General features: G+C 38.4%; 1 protein-coding gene across 2 annotated transcripts; it reads left to right on the top strand.

The window, feature by feature from the left end:
• Window positions 1-14,756: 14,756 nt before the first annotated feature.
• LOC102787001 (putative gonadotropin-releasing hormone II receptor) lies at window positions 14,757-18,448 on the top strand. Of its 2 annotated transcripts, XM_006779715.2 has the most exons (4): window positions 14,757-15,045; window positions 15,124-15,353; window positions 17,094-17,298; window positions 17,852-18,448. In XM_006779715.2, the coding sequence occupies exons 1-4, from the start codon at window positions 14,805-14,807 to the stop codon at window positions 18,298-18,300; spliced, it is 1,125 nt and encodes a 374-aa protein (XP_006779778.1). In that variant the 5' UTR covers window positions 14,757-14,804; the 3' UTR covers window positions 18,301-18,448. The 2 variants fall into 2 exon arrangements, with proteins under 2 accessions (XP_006779778.1, XP_006779777.1); XM_006779714.2 differs by having other exon boundaries at window positions 14,757-15,353.
• Window positions 18,449-18,888: the final 440 nt, after the last annotated feature.

The raw sequence follows: 18,888 nt of genomic DNA, 5'->3' as shown, positions 1-18,888 counted from the left end.
GCAGCCCTCCACTGTTCCATTTCTGTTTGTACTATGAGAAGAAGTTGTAAGATGCTATAAAGTATCCTTACTAAGGGGAGATTTATTTTGTTCAGCTTTATTAATGCAGAAAGTAAATGAATATAAAATGGTTTTCTAAGGCTTTCAACACTATTTTAATGCAATTTACTGAATTTCTGAGTTTGTCTACTAAACTGCTCTCAAATAGATAGTGAGAGACGTCGTGTCTTGGTGTTGTGGTGACCTGTCTTTACTTTCTTGGGGTCAACAAAATCACAGTTTTGGAGGATACATCTTTGTAATTTTGTTTTTCATTTATATTACTATTATTAATGCCGTAGTGTGGTTGAGGGATGGTGGGCCTCTTGCACCCTCCATTGTCCAGCTTTTTTTTTTATGTTCTGTTTCCATTTGTTTTGTTTTTTTTAACCACGTGGTTTCATTAGATTGTATTCTTCACAAATTGTCAGATATTGACGGCTGTTGAATCTATGATGGGTTAGATTCCCCCTGTGACACTTTGGGACACCTTTATATTCTTCCTTTTATTTAACCAGTTGGAAGAGATCTGAAGAGAGTGATAATCTGGCTTGGGAAAAGGCAGTGTTATCCTAAAACTGAGGGCTAATAGATAAGACACAAAATTAACCTTTCCTTATTTATTTGAATATGGCCTCCTTTACTTATTTTAAAACTCCATGAACCTCCGTGAAATTTTTCCAATCAATACCAGATTCTAAGATTTATCTCGTAAAAAGTAAAAATTAAGAGAAAAGGGGGTTTTTTTGGGTTTTTTTGTATGGTTTCTGGGTTTCTTCATTATTTACCCTTAAATCATATGTATGTGAACTAGGGTGAGTATGTCCTAAAACATGTTGAGATGGAAGGTGATGATTTGTTATGATATAAAGGGACCAACAAGAAGATGAAGAGTAAGAAAAAGGTTTTGTTGCAAACTATAGAAGTAAATATTTACATTTTTGTAAATTGCTTTTCCCAACAAAGCAGGAAAAAGCTGTGGAGAAGGAACATTTGGATCCTACCTGTGTTTGTACAATTTAATCTCTCATATCAACAATCCAAAAATCCATAAGTCAACACTAGCCATTTACATGTATAATGTAGGTGCAGTGTTGGGAAGGTTACTTTTAAAATGTATTCCATTACAGAATACATGCCCCAAAATGTATTCTGTAACGTATTCTGTTACATTACTCAATGAGAGTAACGTATTCTGAATACTTTGGATTACTTAATATATTATCATGCTGTTTACAACTACATGAATGTACTATTGCTGTGATTTATTACTGTTACTGAAGGTCCACGGCTCCGAACCGTAGTAAAGGGACCTCTGGCTAATACGGTGGGTTCTGTGTCGGGCTCGTAGCCGAAAACTAGCTTTACTTTGTTGTCTGGGTCAACTTTGCTAGCGAGAGACAGAGAGAGGCGTTGAAAGGCTGCTCCAACAGAACTTATTGTTTCGGAGGAAAACACGAACACGGTGTACAGTCGAGTCTTAATAGCTTACTTACAACTGGGCTCGTCAGGCTCTCTTCTTGGCTGCAGTGGTTATTATTATATTTACATGCTTCCAGCTCCCGTTTTTGCTCGATGAAGGCTCGTACTTTTCCTTTTTCTCCCTCCTCGCTCACAGACACATAACGGGTATGGCAGTCCATTCTCCCTGCAGCACGGACTACACTGCCCATGATGCTACATTCTTTAGAGCTATACCTGTAGCATTCTGCCTATTAGCTTAGCACAACAACAACAGGCGCTCTCTCACCCAGGAAACACGCAGAGAGAGAGCGTCATCCTGTAACCATGGCAACCGTAACGCTGCCGCCTGGAACAACAGAACGTAGCTGTCAAACAAAACCCAAACAGTCCTGACCCGCCACAATATGAAACAGGGAAGTACCGCCGTGTAATCCATTTATTTCAACAAAGTAACTGTATTCTAAATACCACCTTTTTAAACGGTAACTGTAACGGAATACAGTTACTCATATTTTGTATTTTAAATACGTAACGGCGGTACATGTATTCCGTTACTCCCCAACACTGTGTAGGTGTGCTTTAGGTTCAAGGAAGGCCCTGTTTGAGCTTGTGTGCCACTAGAGGGTGTTCTAGTACTAAATTAATTGGACATTCAACCTCCTACTGCTTTAGAGAAATCTAATACTCTTGAATATATCCTAATTTTTACATATCATTTTAAGATCTTCATTTACATAAATGTGCCTCCCTGGTTTGCTTAAATATGCAAAACTAGACTTTTTTTTGTCAGTGTAATTTCAGTCACATTACAGTGAATAGCTATTCTTCAAGAGTCAGAGCCTCGGAGCTTCCTCTGCACATCTCCTTCTTGTGTTTTTAACATTATATGAAGAATTTGTTATTGAAAATGATCACAATCTACACTGTGATTGTAAGTATAAAAACATTTAGAATGTTTTTAAAAAATGTCAGTTACAAGGACAATACTGTTTACGATACAGTGCATCTTAAACTCAAAGAATCATCTTCTCTGACAGGCATGAACAACAGGCTGTTTGTCCAGACATTCCTTCCCAAGTGAATTTTACTCATTTGCACCGTAACTCACGTGATCCTTGTGACTATCGCCCATGCAACTTTATGGGCCATCAATTCTCCTCGTGCCACAGTAAGAATGACAGTTTTAAATGTGTATGACTCTCCTCCAGTCTATAGAGTCAATGAAGATTATAGTTTACATTTCCAGATAAACTGACTTAACTGTAACTCTGAAAGCTTAACAAACTTAAATTAAAAGGAACGATAAGTTCTGCGGCTAAGTAATCTTAATTGGAGATGTAAAAAAAAAAATAATAATAATAATTCCCCTTTATGGACAACATCTCACATCCTCTGCACAGTGTTGTGGTTACCCGGCAGAATGCTCTAAGCCTGAAACTAAGTGATTGGTTGAATACCACAAGTGGTCCATCCTTCTTTATTGCATCTATATGAATCAACTTTCTGCTGAAGTTGTATAATTTCAGAACTTCCACAAAAACTAATTCAAAGCAATTTTGGTCTTATTCTGAAATTAATATTGCATTATAGGAACCATCTTAACCAGAGACTGACTCAAATTAGGATGCAGATGTAAAGGTGCTAAAATTTCCTGACTGCATGTCAGGATAAAAACCAAACCGTAAAATCAAAGAACGTCTCGGAAGCCCCAAGTAGCAATCATGCAGTAAGACACTGATCAAACATAAGTTAAAAAAAAATCACCTCCAAAGCTTTGTTTCAAGGCTTTAGGGAGGATTTTTAACCGCAAGAAGACCTCCACGTTGTTTCCCTGCTTTTTCATAGCCACCTGTTTGTGCATTTGTGCAGTGATTTGGGTGGGGTCTCGGTTATTCTGGCTCTCAGCTCCACTCATCCTGCACAGTTGTTTGCAGTTAGCTCATTATCTCCTCATCCTGCTCACCTGCCTCTCAGCTCATCGCTATGCAGTGCACGTACTCCTGCTCCTCAACTGTTCTCTGGTAGATTGTTGTTTGCTAGACTGACTAAAACTTTTTTTTCCCTCCTAGTAATTTAGCTTTTAATGTTTTCCAGTGTTATCTTCCTTTAATTTCATCACCTATTTGCTTTCTCTCTGTTCAGCTTCATGGCTGTTTGTTAACAACCTCACTGTGCTGTGCCGATCCCTCGCTCCACACACAGTCCGACCTCCAGTGCCGTCCTTCCTAGCAGCTACTTTGCCATCTGAGGCTGTCATGCTCCTGGGAATGCTCAGTGAGAGATTCAAGTGCAAGCTACAAACACAGCAGAAAACTTTAATTGAAGAGTTAATGAGGTGGCGAGTCCAAACCTGGGGAGTAAGAAAGCCAAGATTTGAAACCAATTGTTCTCTTCTGAGAGCTGGCTGTCTCTCTCAAGTCTAAACTGAGCTGCCAGACTTTTTTCTGAATTAAAAAAAAACTTTTTATGAATTATTATGTCCATTTTTAATATGTTTTTTGGACAACAGATGGAAATTAGCCTTTGGCTATAATCTGGTATGTTTACATCCATGTAATTTCTTTTTTTACATGTATGTTCATTAACATGCACCATCCTGAATAAAGAGAAAAGGACCCCAGACAAAAATAACCTTGGTTGAGGAGGTTGGGTAGAGCTAAAAACCAGTGACTGAGTTCTGTAGCAATTTGCAAAGCACTCAGCAAAGACTAGAGAACCTGCTAGATGCATTAGCCAGAGGCATTTTCAGGATTTTTTAAAGGTGACGTGTGGCAAGAGGTGGAATAAGCAAAGCTGATTAAACAGGTCTTCGTGGACTTTAACTGAAGAATGAAATTGTAAAGGTAAAAATGAAAAGTAAAAGGAATTTTAAAAAGATCAAGATTGATGAGAGACGTTAACATTTTTATTAACTTGCTTCTTTTCTTGCTATCGGATATTTTTATAGTTTAGAAAATTAATGAAAACAATTCTAGCTGAACTTAACTGACAACAACAAACATATGTTGTGCCACAGTTTTTTACTCTCCCCTGCCCTCTTTACTGAACCTAGAGCATCCCTGTGTCATATCAAAGTTGACTTGAACTTCTTGTGCGTTTTATGACCAAACAACACGATGACGAAGTGAGTCGGTGCTCAAAACCCTGTGACTCAGCTCAACACATGAAACATCCAGCTCAGCTATTTCTGTGTTGTCTGTTAAGATGTGATAACTCACCTGTTTTTTTTCAGTGTCCTCTCCAGGGTGCTTGGGGAAAAGTTTCCCAGGGGGGTCGTGACAAAGTGGATGAGCAGTTGTAATGCTCTCCATTTGTCCCAGATGTGTTGACCTTTTCTTTTGCACATTATTCTGTCTCTGCATTTATTTGCTATGATTTTCCATTTGTCAAAGTAACATTTCTGCACTGACTATCCCGGGTTTGTTTATGTACGCATTCTGTTGCCGGCAAATCAAACATTCTGCAAATTAAGGCAAATACTCAGTTACATGTTTCTTTATATTTTATTATGTTACAGATTAAGTCATTTGTTCATACTTACTTTGTTCTTTCTTTTCAGTCTTCATGTAGGTCAGGTGTGGGGAAAGGCCCGCCTAGCATTTCCTAATTTTAAAGTGCTGATGACATCACACATGACATCAGCAGGTTGAACCAAGAGGAGGGGTTTCTTTTACCATAGAAATGCTTCCTTTTGTTTGTTTCCAGGTCCGAAGGGATTTGTTGAATTTTTTTTTGTCAATACAGCCATTTAGTTGTGTAAATGTGCTAATTAGAAGTGTGAGAAGGTTTTTGTCATTTTTAGTCAACTAGAGTTTTAGATCTCTCAGCTCAAATGAGTGGTACTGGCTGGAATAATTGAAGGGAGATTGATGGCCCTATATATGGTCAGTCTCTGCCAGCCTCTGATGACAGAGGAGAGGTGAGCTGTGTTACCAAAGCAATGTACGTTTGAGTTTTGTTAATTACGTTACTTTGGGGGGGAGTTTTGTTAACTTTCGTGCAGGATGTAAATAAACTGTAAATAAATTGCTCACCTCTGAAAACCAAAAATGTCTGCTGAGCTTGTTAAGGGAGTGTGGGGAATTGTTGTGCATGGGGTTTGGGGCATTTTTATAATGATTGTTGAGCTGTATGGGTAAAATATTTAATCATGTGAAAATGGTAAAATGTTGGTGGAAAGTTAAAATTTGGAAAACCCAACTGACAGTAAAATAATGGTTTAGTCCTTAACAGCTGAGAGTATTTAAGGCAGCCAATTGTCATTAGACAGGAGAGTGATTGATTGTGCTGTGAGAAGGCTTGACATGCCAGTGACTGTCATGGCCTTGGAGCTATATGTTGAAATAAATGCCTCTTGCTTCTACTGTACTGTCTTAGTCTTCTTCACTGTAAATCCAGCTGCTAAATATCGCCCTGTTACAGGTGATCAACTGCAGAAGGATAAGGACGGCTGCACAGCCTGTATCTGTCATGGGATAGTACTCTATATTAATGTGGAGGAGGAGTAGAAGTACCTGGGTGTTCACATTGACAGTCTACAGAGGCTGTACACATAAATGGGACGAGCAACCAACATTTAAGTAAGTTGAGATTTTTTTTTACATGTGCAGCAAAATAATGGAGAGTTTCTATCACTCGGCAGCAAGCAAGTTCAGTTTACTTTAGTGATATTACAGTCACTTCAAAGATCAGTAACAGCCTGATTCTACTTTACTGCTCTCTCTTTCATACCACATGTAGAAACTATTTATATTACTACTTCAGATAAAATATCTCTTATTATAAAATAGCCCACTCCTGAATGCTTTTAAGTGAACCAGAGATTATATTAATTTAGTAACAAGTAGTTAAATGAGATATGTGGTGTCGTTTATTTATAGCCTGAAGTTAACAATTTACTTTTAGCAACAATATCTTGCTGAACATAAACATTTGGAGATTATTTTCTACAACAATAAAAGAAAAAGGGTAATGCTAACTTAATAAAATAAAACCAGGGCTGTGACGGCACCACATGACATCATACATGTGACTGGCTCTGCCACCGATTGCCTAGCAACAGGGAGGAGAAAATGGAACCACTCTTCATTCACTGCACTCACTCAGGTCGCAGCAATACACCTGCCAGGTTTAAATGTAGATCACATGAATGATTGTTCAGACGAGATGAACCAGCAGATAGTGGTTTTTGTGTTTCCCCTCTTTGCTTTAAGTGTTACAAATGTCCAGATTGCAAACACTGTGATGTTCACAATCATTTTTCCTCACTCTACCCCCCTCAAATGTGGCAGCAGAGTGCACTTCTTCCCATCATCTTCATAGATTAATTTTGACTTTGCCAACCTCACATGATTCTTGCTCAGCTTGATTGAAACACAACTTTCTGGACCTGCTGCTGCCTGCAGAAAAAAAGCCACACTACAGACAATATTCCATATTCCTGAGGAGTTTTTACATAATGTCCACTGAGGTCTGCAGACCACAGCTTATGTTCAAACGGACATGTTAATTATTTTGCTGTCATTGTACATCTGAGTGGTAATTGGAATGGATGGCATAAAGCTTTCTCCCTGGCTTGGAGATAATATGATATGGACAGCATATGTGAGAAGGCGGGCTAGTTGAAGCATGTCATTTAAATTAGGTTAAATAGAACAGCTTAAACTGCAGTTTGTTAAATAATCAGAAACACGGCTGAAATAAAATTACTGAATAAAGATAAGGAGGATATTTAAATAAGGTCACAGAGTGAGGAAGCATAAAATAGATGCAAATTTACATTGCATCTGGGTTATGTTGTAATGCAGGACAACATCTCTGAAAGCCACTCATGCTATTATTCTGTTCTGCTTAAGACTTCTTACTGAAACATACATATCCTGCAGGGGTTGTCCTGGGGTTTGGTAAAACCTGCAGAAATGGTCTGATATTTAAGAGGGCAAAAGTAGACAACCGTACAAAGTCTTATATATTTTATTCATTTTTTTTTTATCTGGAATTTGTATTTCTGTTGGTAAATTTTGAATTCAAGAGTGATTAGTTAGCATGACAGCTTCTTAAATTAATATTACCAAAGCATTAAAATACTTCTATAATAAAATTGAAGAGCAGGACTATAAAATGAGCGTTTACTCAGTGTGCAGTGACAGACCAAGACAATTTTATAGAGGTGGCCAGGCTGAGAGCATTAAGTACACTTGAGGACGAAGGATAGGCTCCGCCTTGTGCTTCTAACTTGGTTAAGTGGTCAAAGAAATGAATTGGTGCTACTTGACTTAAAATGAGAACGTTGTTAGCTTTGTATTGGACTTTACAAATGGTCGTGTTGGGTGAACAAAAGGATAATCAGTCTGTAGTTTGTAGTGTTTGGCCCTTGGCTCCTCTTCTGCTGCTATACCCACCATCCTTTACATTTAGCTAGCATAGGAAATCAAATATTTGTTTGTTGATTGTTTTGTTCAGTTCAGTTCAAAGAAGCAATTCTGTAGGTAATACTGTATTTTCTTAATTTATTCATTAAATGGTAACTGGTTGGTTTTAGTACCATCACTTCAAAGATCAAAGATCAAAGCCACATTTTTACTTTTTTAGTATCTGTAACTTTTACTGTCATGAGTTTTGTTAAAGTTCTTTTAGCCCGTTGGTTGTTTGTTTCCACCACAGTTTAAAGACCTTCATGGTAAACACTCCTTGCACTGATTAAGTCTTTTCATGCTTCCACTTGTCTTGAGAGACCATTAACTTGAAAGTTACTCCCCTAGACCCTGTAGACCCTGGTCTCTGGGGCTCAAGCACAGTTTTCTTTTATACTTTTGTGGGAGAAATGGAAATGACGCATTATTCTCTTGAGAACCTTAAAGAAAGGGACCTCAGATCTGAGGAACCCAAAGAGTGTCATCCTATTGGTTTGGAGTATAATACTGCACACATGTACTAGTATCATACTTTCAGTTGAACATAAACATTGATTATAAATAACATTTTCCCGTCTATTTCCTTCATTTATCTGAGTCTGATTGCTCCTCCTCAGCTAATTCCACCTTAAATAGAATCAGATATAGTTTATATCTGATTATTGTACTGGCACTGGCAGGGTTAGAACATTTTTCTGCTATTTCCTGCCATTTTTTAAATAATTTGATTATCCATTTTGTCTTGTGGATAATATGTGGATTATCTTGAAGTCTCAGAGGCAACACTGCAACACTTGTTTCCCCATCATTACATTATGAATACAAGAATAATCTACAGCTACTGTAAATCACTGGCTTCATAACACATAGTAGTAAAATGTCAGCTGAGCTACGAACTAAAGACCGTCTCTAATCAGTGTACGTTACGATGGGCTGTGAAGCTGCAGTTTCACTTAGTTGGCTGTCTTCTCCTGGCAAGCCTTATCTTCAATGTGATTACACTGCAGTGTGAAGAAAATCTTTTTACATGGTGTATGCTGCCAACTCAGCATTTAATCAAGGCTCATGCCTATTCTTCAAGTTAACTACATTCAGGTGACCTTCAGGTAAAGAAAATGATGGTACTGAAGGAAAGATGCTCATATGCCGATGTTTATTTTTTGTATCATTTTAATATCTTATTTTATAGCAGCAGTAGATTACTGGGAAAAAAATCCTATGTTTGGCAATTCTGAGGGTAGAAAAAATTAAATTGCTGATGAGAGAGGTCAAAAGACTACAGGTGGCCTTGTTTGCACTGACAGAAAAGCTATGATAAGTCAGGTAACTGGTCTTCACAGCTGTGATAAGTAGGAAAACAAAGTCTCAGTGTATCAGAAAGCACAACACGTCTGACCTTGAGGGGGGATGGGCAACAACAGCAGAAAACGATGTCGCATTGCACTCCTGTCAGCTCAGAACAGAAATCCGAGGCTGACATGGTTGGCTTTGTATTTGGTGTGAACAGCTTTAATGCATGAAGCCAGCTGTCTTATGTTATGTCCAGGTTGCCGACTGTGATGTAATTCTGTGGAGAGTGTTTTCTTTTCGCTTCGGGTGCCTAAATGCCATTTTATAAAGATTTTAAAGCCAAATCCTCCTTGAGAATTGTTCTTGCATGTGCGTCCCCTTATGGCCACAGTTTTCAGCATCCTCTAGTGGCTACACCATCATCAAAGCAAAAATCTTCTCAAGCTAGTTTCATAAACATGAAAATGACTTCAGTGGATTTCAGTAACCTCCCCAGTTGAGAGATCGGAATCCAATAAAATACCTTTGGGATGTGGGATAATTGGAGATTGACAGCAGAAATGTCCAGATGACAAATCTGCAGAAACTGTTTGATGCAGTTCTGTCCAACCCAGAGCAGAATTTGAGAGGACTGTATCAAATATGAGGTGTTTAAAGCAAATGCAAGCCTTGGCATTCCAACAAACTGCAAACTGGGAATATTTCAGCTTTCCTAGATACACACTATTTTTCCAGATACTTGGTATACACAATGGTGCTTGAAAGTTTATTTAGCAGAAAGTTTGATTTTTCAAGTAGTGAAGTTTTTGAGTATGCACACCTGTTTAAGGAGAGTTGTCTCAGGGTTGTGAAAGCAGCAGGTGCAATTACATGTTGTGGATTGCTGAAGTGGAGGGATTCATAATGAAGCAATGAATGATCTGCCCAGGATTCACCTGTCATCCATTCATCCCATTCTTTATATTCTGGCTGAATCTGACTCTTCCATTGACAAACTTTAATTCTGACCACAATTATGAAGCCGATCAGTGTAAGACCTCAGTTTTCTCTATATATTTCTGGAGATAACACCTATCTGTGTCACAGCAGACATAGTCATGGAGATACAGAAAAGTTTTACCAAGCAAAACTGTTTTTACCAGCCAAGATTTCAATGACTTCTTTCCAGAAAGGACTTAATCTAACTTGTGACAATACTGGAGTTCAGTACAAGCACAAAGGTCACTGTGGATTAAAGTGAAAATGAGTTTAATTTCTGTGGAGCTGAAAAGATTGTGGCCTGTTTGGACAGTAGCCCAGAGTGTGTCAACATAAGCCAACAGCAAGCACCAATCAGCTTCTCCGTTACTTTGAAAAATGGATAATCCTCCGCTGCAAATTATTAGAAAGTCAGAGATATCATGACATTAAGTCTTTCTTTTCCTGTGCCTTTTTGTTCAAAACAGCACCAATAATTAAGATGCATCATCCAGCCTTTCAGTAATTTTTTGATTTCCCCTGCATGAACAGACATGCTTCTAATTGAATCTTTTATTTGACTTTCTCTCTGGTAGAAGACAGAACAGCTGGTGTTTTCATAAACGTTTTTTATAGGAAAACTATGTTCCTTTCTGGCGCTTAGTAAAGCTGCAGCAAATAATTCAGAGTTCATGTCTTCATATATAAATTAACATCTGCTTCTACAGGTCTTTACAACTGAAGTGCATCTTATTATAGCTCGCATTTTCTGCTCAGGTGCAACTTCCAGTGGTCGTAAGGGGATAAATAGATGCTTTTCTCTCCTCTGTTAAAACCAGATGCCTTATCGTATTGTTAAAACAATCGTCGCAAAGTGGAAAAAAGGAAAACTGGTCATTTCCATCACTTTTTGCTCAATGCAAAGGAGTCAGATATTTTTTTACATGCAATGCTTTTGGTTAAATTGCAGATTTTCAATTTTGCAAAGCCATTCTGCTGCTAAATCTTCAAGCAGTATCAAAAAGAAGGCATTCCCCCCCTCAAGATGTGACACTGAATGTATTCTTGAGTGCTTTTATTACTTCATAAAAAGAGCACAAATTAAGGCCTTTTTCATAATAGCTATACTTAACCTCCTAAGACCCGAACTCTTCCACGGCATGCATTTTTAATTTCTCTTTGATATTTGGGCATATTGGTGCCCGATGAATGTAAAAACAAAGAATGACCAGATTTTTTTTTACCTTATTTTGTTTTTAAGAAAAATAAGAGCCACATATGAGGATATTGGTTTAAAATTTTGATAGAACAGTAGCAGAATAATGTCCTTGTAAGTGGATATCAGGCCCATGTAGAGCAAAATTGAGTATTTTAGTCTAAATAACCCAAAATGTGATGTCCACATATGTGGATGCCAGGTCCTAGGAGGTTAAAATAAAGAAAAAAAGAAAAGACATTACATTTTGCGGGATGTGTTTGTTCTCTCATTAATGTGCTGACAAACTGTCGTGCAAGGAAGAAGCCAGCTCTGAGTGAGGCAAAAAAGACTTCTAGCAAGAGGGTATATGTAGTAAATAAGTGTATACTATATAGTATTTTTGTCATCTCTCTGCAGTGGAAACACTACACTGACAGGCTGACATTTCTATTAAAGAAATGGATCAGCATTTTGGGAAATATGTGTATTGATGTTTTTGCTGATACTGAGGAGAACTTTACTCAACTTTTTTGTAAAAATGAAGGCGCTTTCTAATGCTAACGACAGGGCTAAAGGCAGTTACTGCTCTCAATCTAGAAATAGTCACAACACCTTTTGCACTCTAAATATGTCAGTTTACCCAATCGCCGGTTAAAGAAACTAAATGTAGCTTGTTGGTTACTGTGAGCAAGCATTTGCTGACAGTGTGAAGGAAAAACTCCCTTTTAACAGGAAGAAATGCCCAGAAAATCCAGCCTCAAGGAAAGGGGAGCCATCTGCCATGATGATTTTTGGAGACGAAAGGACCGAGACAAGACAAAAGACACACTAATGGAGCAGAGTTTAATGATAACATTGATTAAATGCAAAATGGTGTATTCACACATAGAGAGCGAAAAGAGATGAATGACGAAGAATCATTTAGGGCACCGTGGGAAACTCTGAGCAACCTAAGCCTATTGCAGTGTTACTGAGAAAGGGTTCAGGGTCTGAACTATATGCTTATTGGTAATATGCAGTTTTGAAGATAAGATTGTGCCTGATTATTCAAGGATTTTAAATTTCCTTCTTGATTTAATAGTGAGCCAAAGAATAGAAGCCAATATGAGAGAAATTTGGTCTCACTTTCTAGTCACTGTCAGTTCTCTCACTGCAGCATTTTCAGGAATTTCTGATTTGTTTCCTTCTTTTTTTAGAAGAGCCAAAGTATACAGGCTCATACACAGTGAGGATGTCACACTATTAACAAGATATTCGACCTCTGTTGGAGTAGAGTTTAAGTAACTGCTCTGCACAGTGTTGCCACATGCCACTGAAAAAATAACAGTGGAAGATTTACACATTTTTAGTGTAGCTAAGTTAACTAGCTGGGACCACATCCTCATTTTAACTTTGATAGCATTTCTAGTATGTGTATGTATGGAGGTGTGGACCCGCTCCTGAAATTCTGATAAATGAATTCTAATTACAGCACTTTCAGATAGACATCTACTGTAGTGAAATTTATTCCCCACTGCCATATAATCTGTTATTATAAATTTAAATGTTATTTACAAACAGGAAGAAGGAAGAAGGTTTAGCAAATAACTTTGACCCAATTTTTGTCGACCCAAAAATGAGAGAAACTCATTTCCTGTCTTTGCTTGCAGGTTTTCTTCAACCATCATTTTGTGCCTTATTCAAAATAACTCAAACTACAAAAATTTATACTCAACTGTCTGAAGTCTTAGCTGACCACCGGAACTCTACAAAAGCTTGGACCCATGTGTAGATTATGGAATTCAGGAAAATGAAACCCAGTTATGAGTTAGCTTTACTTGTGGAAATAGATTAAACCATATAATAAATTATTTAAGGTATTTTTTTAAATTGAACTCTTGAGTCATTTGGGTGAGAAATACCCTCTGATTAATACATAAGTTAAAGCAACTTTTTAGCTACAAAACATTGCTGACTGGGTGTTTTGTGCTACCTTTTCCTGCTTTACATCAGCACAGGAATGCTTTGATGAAAACGGTATCTAAAAGCTAATTTATATGTATTTTAACAGTCTAAATTGGGCTACAGTAGGCCTGCTGCATCCAGGAGCAAGATGCTGAAAACAACCTCATGAGTAAGATGTTTGCCTGCAGCTCAACACTGAAGTCAAGTTTTATTTTTTTTATTATTTTCCAGTTTCGTAATTAGTAATCGACTAATTACATAATACTAGAATATATTTGTGGGCTTCTTACCTGACAGGGAACATAAAAAAAACCCCAACAAACAAAAAGAAAACAAAAGGAAAAAAACAAATAAACCTGTGTAGGCCATCAAAAGAGACAATTTCTTTATGGAAGTTAATCAGTAAACATTAAGCGTTAGGGGGACGAAACAATAAAGCTTCACCAGCTCAACAAGAAAACATTATGCTTGTTATATTAACAATCTCACGTCGTTAACAAGAGCTGGTTTGGGATGCTGTGGATAACAGCGATGCTAATAGGGGCTGCAGTGCCTCATTGAATTAATTCAGGCAGAGATAAAATTAGAAACTTTGCCGGAGCTCGGGCTTCATTGAAACTGACGCCCCTGGCTCGGATGCGGGGACCCTGGTGTAGCCGCGCCCACAGAGCGGCTGACGCGCTCACCGGAGGGAGTAATAAAAACCGAGATGAGCTCCTCAGAAGGGGTACGGAGATAAAACTGCGAGGGAACGTTTGAGTGATTCTTCAGAGTTATTATTCAGAAGCTCAGCACTGTGTGCTTGCTGCAGGGACATGGAGCCGCACGGGAATCGCGGACTTCCATAAAACGAGTGGGCTTCGATTTGGTCACCGTCTGGAAAGTACAGTGATCTGCAACTCCAAAATGTGAGTGTTTATTTTATTTTATTGTACTTTAGTTCTTATAAATGTATTTTTAATTGTTTTTGTTTTCAGGCACAGTGCTGTTTTTGACGCTGACTACGACTTCTAATTGTTGATTTACATTTTAAATGACACACATATTATTAGACGCATAAAAGCCACAGCTAAGTTGCATTTTTTTCACAAGTGACAGATGCTAAACTTTGTCTCATAAATATAATAAACTTAGTATAGTAAGTATTTTTGACTCATAAAATTGATGCCATTGGGGTGTAATTATCTTGATTGGTTGTTGTTAATGCTGCTTCTATTCAGAGAAGATGGGTTGTTAGAAGAAGTCAGCGTCTTTCCACCTCAGTGAGCACATCCGACAGATGTGCTCTACGCAGCAGACTGCTCCCTCTCTGTCACCGACTGTATTAATCACAGAACTAATATTTTTAGTCCTGTTATGCAAATCAATGCAGATAAATCTTGTGCATCAACTTCATTCATAAGCTCATGTATATCATATTTATGCTTGATCTCACTTTAGCAACTGCGGCCTCCACATGTAGCTGAGCAAAATGCTGGGTTCTTGGTGAGGGTCAGAAAATGAACGGCTCCTCCTGCTGTGATCCTGCAGCTGTCATGTACCAGCAGAGATCAGGACTTGACCTCAACGCCAGCTGTGAATGGCCAGATCCTCACTGTAACTGGACATCAGTGGACGGTGCTCTGCAGCTGCCTACTTTTTCCACTGCAGCCAAGATCAGAGTGATTGTTACCTTTATCCTGTGTGGCATATCCACTTTTTGCAATTTGGCTGTGCTTTGGGCTGCCAATGGGCACAAGCGTAAGTCCCATGTTAGAGTCCTGATAATCAACTTGACTGCAGCTGATCTCTTAGTTACCTTCATCGTGATGCCTGTAGATGCAGTGTGGAACATCACAGTTCAATGGCTGGCCGGCGACCTGGCCTGCAGATTCCTCATGTTCCTCAAGCTTCAGGCCATGTACTCCTGTGCCTTTGTCACAGTGGTGATTAGTCTGGACAGACAGTCGGCTATCCTCAACCCTCTGGGCATCGCTATGGTCCGGAAAAGGAACAGGGTCATGCTAATGGTGGCTTGGATCATGAGCGCCTTGCTCTCAATCCCACAGGTGAGACCAGAAGCCAAGACACGTGATTATAGTTTGACAGACCCTTTTTTAAGTAATTCAGAGGAGGTCTGAGTCATAGTAGTTACTTTAGTGCTGACCTTTTCTTCTGCAGATTCCTCATGCACTTCCTGTGCAAGTGCAACCGTCCTTGAATGATCCATAATCTATCACAGTGGGCTGGCTATAGATCAGCTTTATAACTGGCTTTAGATGGAGATGAGTATTGTGTCTCAGTGTTATAAAACTGGAAAACTGTGGGCAAACAAATGTAAGAGAACATGAGATTGTGTTTTTACATTATTAATACATGATTAATCATTCTGTGTACCAGGGTGTATTTACATCAGATGTGGTATTTTCTAGACACTGATGCATGAACTTCTGCTGTGGGCTTTAGGGGGGCATAAACCTTGGGGATTAATAGCTCTATCATTCAGATTTCTAAAAGATCAGGACCTGTTACCCTGGCTGTATGGCTTTTACCCTGTAAACAGCGTGGTAGTGAGTGCAGCCTGTAACACTTTTTCATTGTGGTGTAATGATAAACACAAATATAGCCCATCTTCTCTTCAAGCATGCTAGATGATTCTGCACAGGATTGCAAACATTTTGAAATGTGCAAGAATTCCTAAATGTGCTGATCATAAATAATAATTAATTGTAGAGAAGAAAGGATTACTTGCTTTATTGATTAGTTATTTTCCCAAACATTTACTGCTCACATGTTCTTAAACATGGACAGCTTTTCTTTCTCATATATGAATATAAGTGCAATATCTTTTGGTTTTGGGGCTTAAAGTAAGCTATGAAAATATTGCATTGTGTTGTCTGGAATGATCTAGTTGGATATTTCACATTTTTAACTGATAGCGTTGGAACAAAAATGAGTAATTTTCAAACATGAAATGACTAATTATCTGTAGACTTCAACTTCAAAGGGGCAATAGTTATCATTTAGGTATTCTTAATGTAAATTCAACCCCTATAAAAGTCTCAAGTAACTTTTGAAACTGTGACAAAGAGAGGTTGACGAAAGCAGTCTTCCCATTTATAGCAAGCAACGGTTTATTTTGCCACCAGATATGAAAACTGCTGCTATCAGACTTTACAAGCTGGTGGATAAAATAACATGTTGCTGACTTTACACTCCAAGTTGACCCATTTTAAAACATCTCTGCATAGGCACTTAAATGTGCTCTTGATGACTCATATAATGCTTTAAAAGTGTATCAGGCGTCTGTGTTTTTAGGCAGAGAAGTACTACTAGCTAATGATCAATGTGCAACTATAAAATACTTTGAAATAAAAATACCTAGTTTTTATAGGGATGTGTAGGTTGAATTTACACACTGTTTCCCATATTTTCAGAATAGCTTTTTGCTTTTATTGATAATAGAAACTACTTTTAGGATGAGGACTGTGTGGTAAATCTTACATTCTTGTAATGTCTTTAAAGTGAATCGTTGTTTAGCTTCTACAGGGTTAAAGTACTTAACCACTGCTTGGGTTTTCTGAACTTTTAAACTGATTCACATTTCAATCCTCTCCCCAAACCTAAACATCTCTGGTACACTACTAATTGTCATTTCACGCTTACTGACTGAGGCATTCTGGTCCATTTGGTCTAATCATTTGGATAATATTTGAATCTTCAAGCCAACGGTCAAATAAAAAAAATATGTTGGATGACAGCTACTGCCTGCAAAATTCTAATTTTGTTTTGAATTTTTAATCCAACAGATGTTCATTTTCCATAATGTGACCATTACCTATCCAGCAAACTTCACTCAGTGCACCACCAGGGGAAGCTTCGTTACTCACTGGCAAGAAACCGCTTACAACATGTTTACCTTCTGTTGTCTCTTCCTGCTGCCGCTGGTTATTATGATCATTTGCTACACCAGGATCTTTGTTCAGATCTCCAAACAGATGACAAAAAAGAACAGTAAGTGTCCAAGTAAATGGTAGTTCATCCAAACACAGGCAAAACTACAAGAACTAAAAAATACGTTCAAGCTAAAAGGTGCTCGCAACATTTAACTTCAGTATCACCAACTTCTGTTCAGGTTATGTTTTTCTTGTTTCATCGTATTCTTGTTATTTTGACCCATCAGCAATCTCTCCCACCTTTTCTCGCTTGACCGTTCCCACTTGCCATGCAGTCACCTTAACATCTCTGCCACCAGCAAAGATTATCTTTCTACTACCAGAGTAAATGTGAGAAAACACTGAAAATTTGACAAATGTGCATGTGAGAATGCAAATGTCCGATGTAGTGGAGCAGACGTTGGCTGGTCTCCCCAGTACAAAGTCTGTGTGATGTTAGTTGTGCTGGATAGACTGATGTATAAACTGTTGCAGTTAAAGAAAGAACATGATTCACAGCAGAAACGTATAAATGAAATGATAAAAGTGTGTTCTAAATGTACTTCTTCAAAGAAATACTCGATGTATTTATTTACAAAAAACTGCCAAATGTGTTCCTTTCTCTCCTCTAGTGCCCTCCAATGAGCCACATCTCCGCTGCTCAAAGAACAACATCCCAAAAGCAAGAATGAGAACTCTGAAAATGAGCATTGTTATTGTGATCTGCTTCATTGTGTGCTGGACTCCGTACTACCTGTTGGGTCTATGGTACTGGTTCTTCCCAGATGACCTGGAGGGAAAAGTCTCTCACTCTCTGACCCACATCCTATTCATCTTTGGTCTTTTTAATGCCTGCCTGGACCCCATCATATATGGCCTGTTCACCATACGCTTCCAGAAGGGGCTGAGAAACTGCTATCGCAAAGCCGCTGTAATGTCCAGCTTGGAGACTAATGCAGTAATAATGGAGTCCTTGAAATGTACTGGATCTGTCTTACCATCTAAAAGAGGCATGACCAGTGGTGAAAAGGACATCAGCTCTGAACAGGCTGAGGCAAAATCCACTGACAACAGCGTCTGACAGTGTTTAGTCGCAGGGAGAGGGGCAACATTGGCATTTCATTGTTTGGGCTGTTTGTTTACTGAACGTATTGGTTTTTACAATTACAACATGCATGTGTAGAATAAGTCTAAAGACACAATCTATCTATCACTTGTAGACAAATTATGTCCACGTGTCTGTGTAGCCTGTGTGATGCTTGAGGTTGTCCATATTAATTTAAGGTTACATATCTTCATTACCCAGTAAAACACGTTTACCGCTACATGATATGTTTAACTGGTTTTGAGCCTGCTATGTGAGCTGTACGTTCACCAAGATGTGCTAAAGGATACAACATTGAATAAATGATAGAAGATGCTGATTGGTTACTGAAGAGTGCTTCCTGAGTTCTGATGTAAAGGGTTTGTCGGAGCTTAAAAGTAATCGGAAGAGTCCTTCATGTGCAGATACAACTAAAGAAAGAGCTACAGATGCATACCAAATGTCAGTCGTGGTCTGAAATACGATGATTTCATTATGTATGTCACGTGACATTTTCGCTTGTCACTATAAGAAAATAACACGCATGGTAGCTATGACAGACTTTTAATATCAGATGCCTGAAAC

Source organism: Neolamprologus brichardi, chromosome 1 (genome assembly GCF_056152115.1).
Source record: "Neolamprologus brichardi isolate AB-2024 chromosome 1, ASM5615211v1, whole genome shotgun sequence".
NCBI lineage: Eukaryota > Metazoa > Chordata > Actinopteri > Cichliformes > Cichlidae > Neolamprologus > Neolamprologus brichardi.
The sequence above is the reverse complement of the archived record's forward strand: the minus strand, read 5'-3'. Positions and strand labels throughout refer to the sequence as shown.

Coding starts and splice junctions, on each gene's coding strand:
- LOC102787001 (XM_006779714.2), top strand. CDS start 14,805: ATGAACGGCTCCTCCTGCTGTGATCCTGCAGCTGTCATGTACCAGCAG. Junction 15,354..17,093: donor CCTTGCTCTCAATCCCACAG/GTGAGACCAGAA, acceptor TTAATCCAACAG/ATGTTCATTTTCCATAATGT. Junction 17,299..17,851: donor ACAGATGACAAAAAAGAACA/GTAAGTGTCCAA, acceptor TCTCTCCTCTAG/TGCCCTCCAATGAGCCACAT.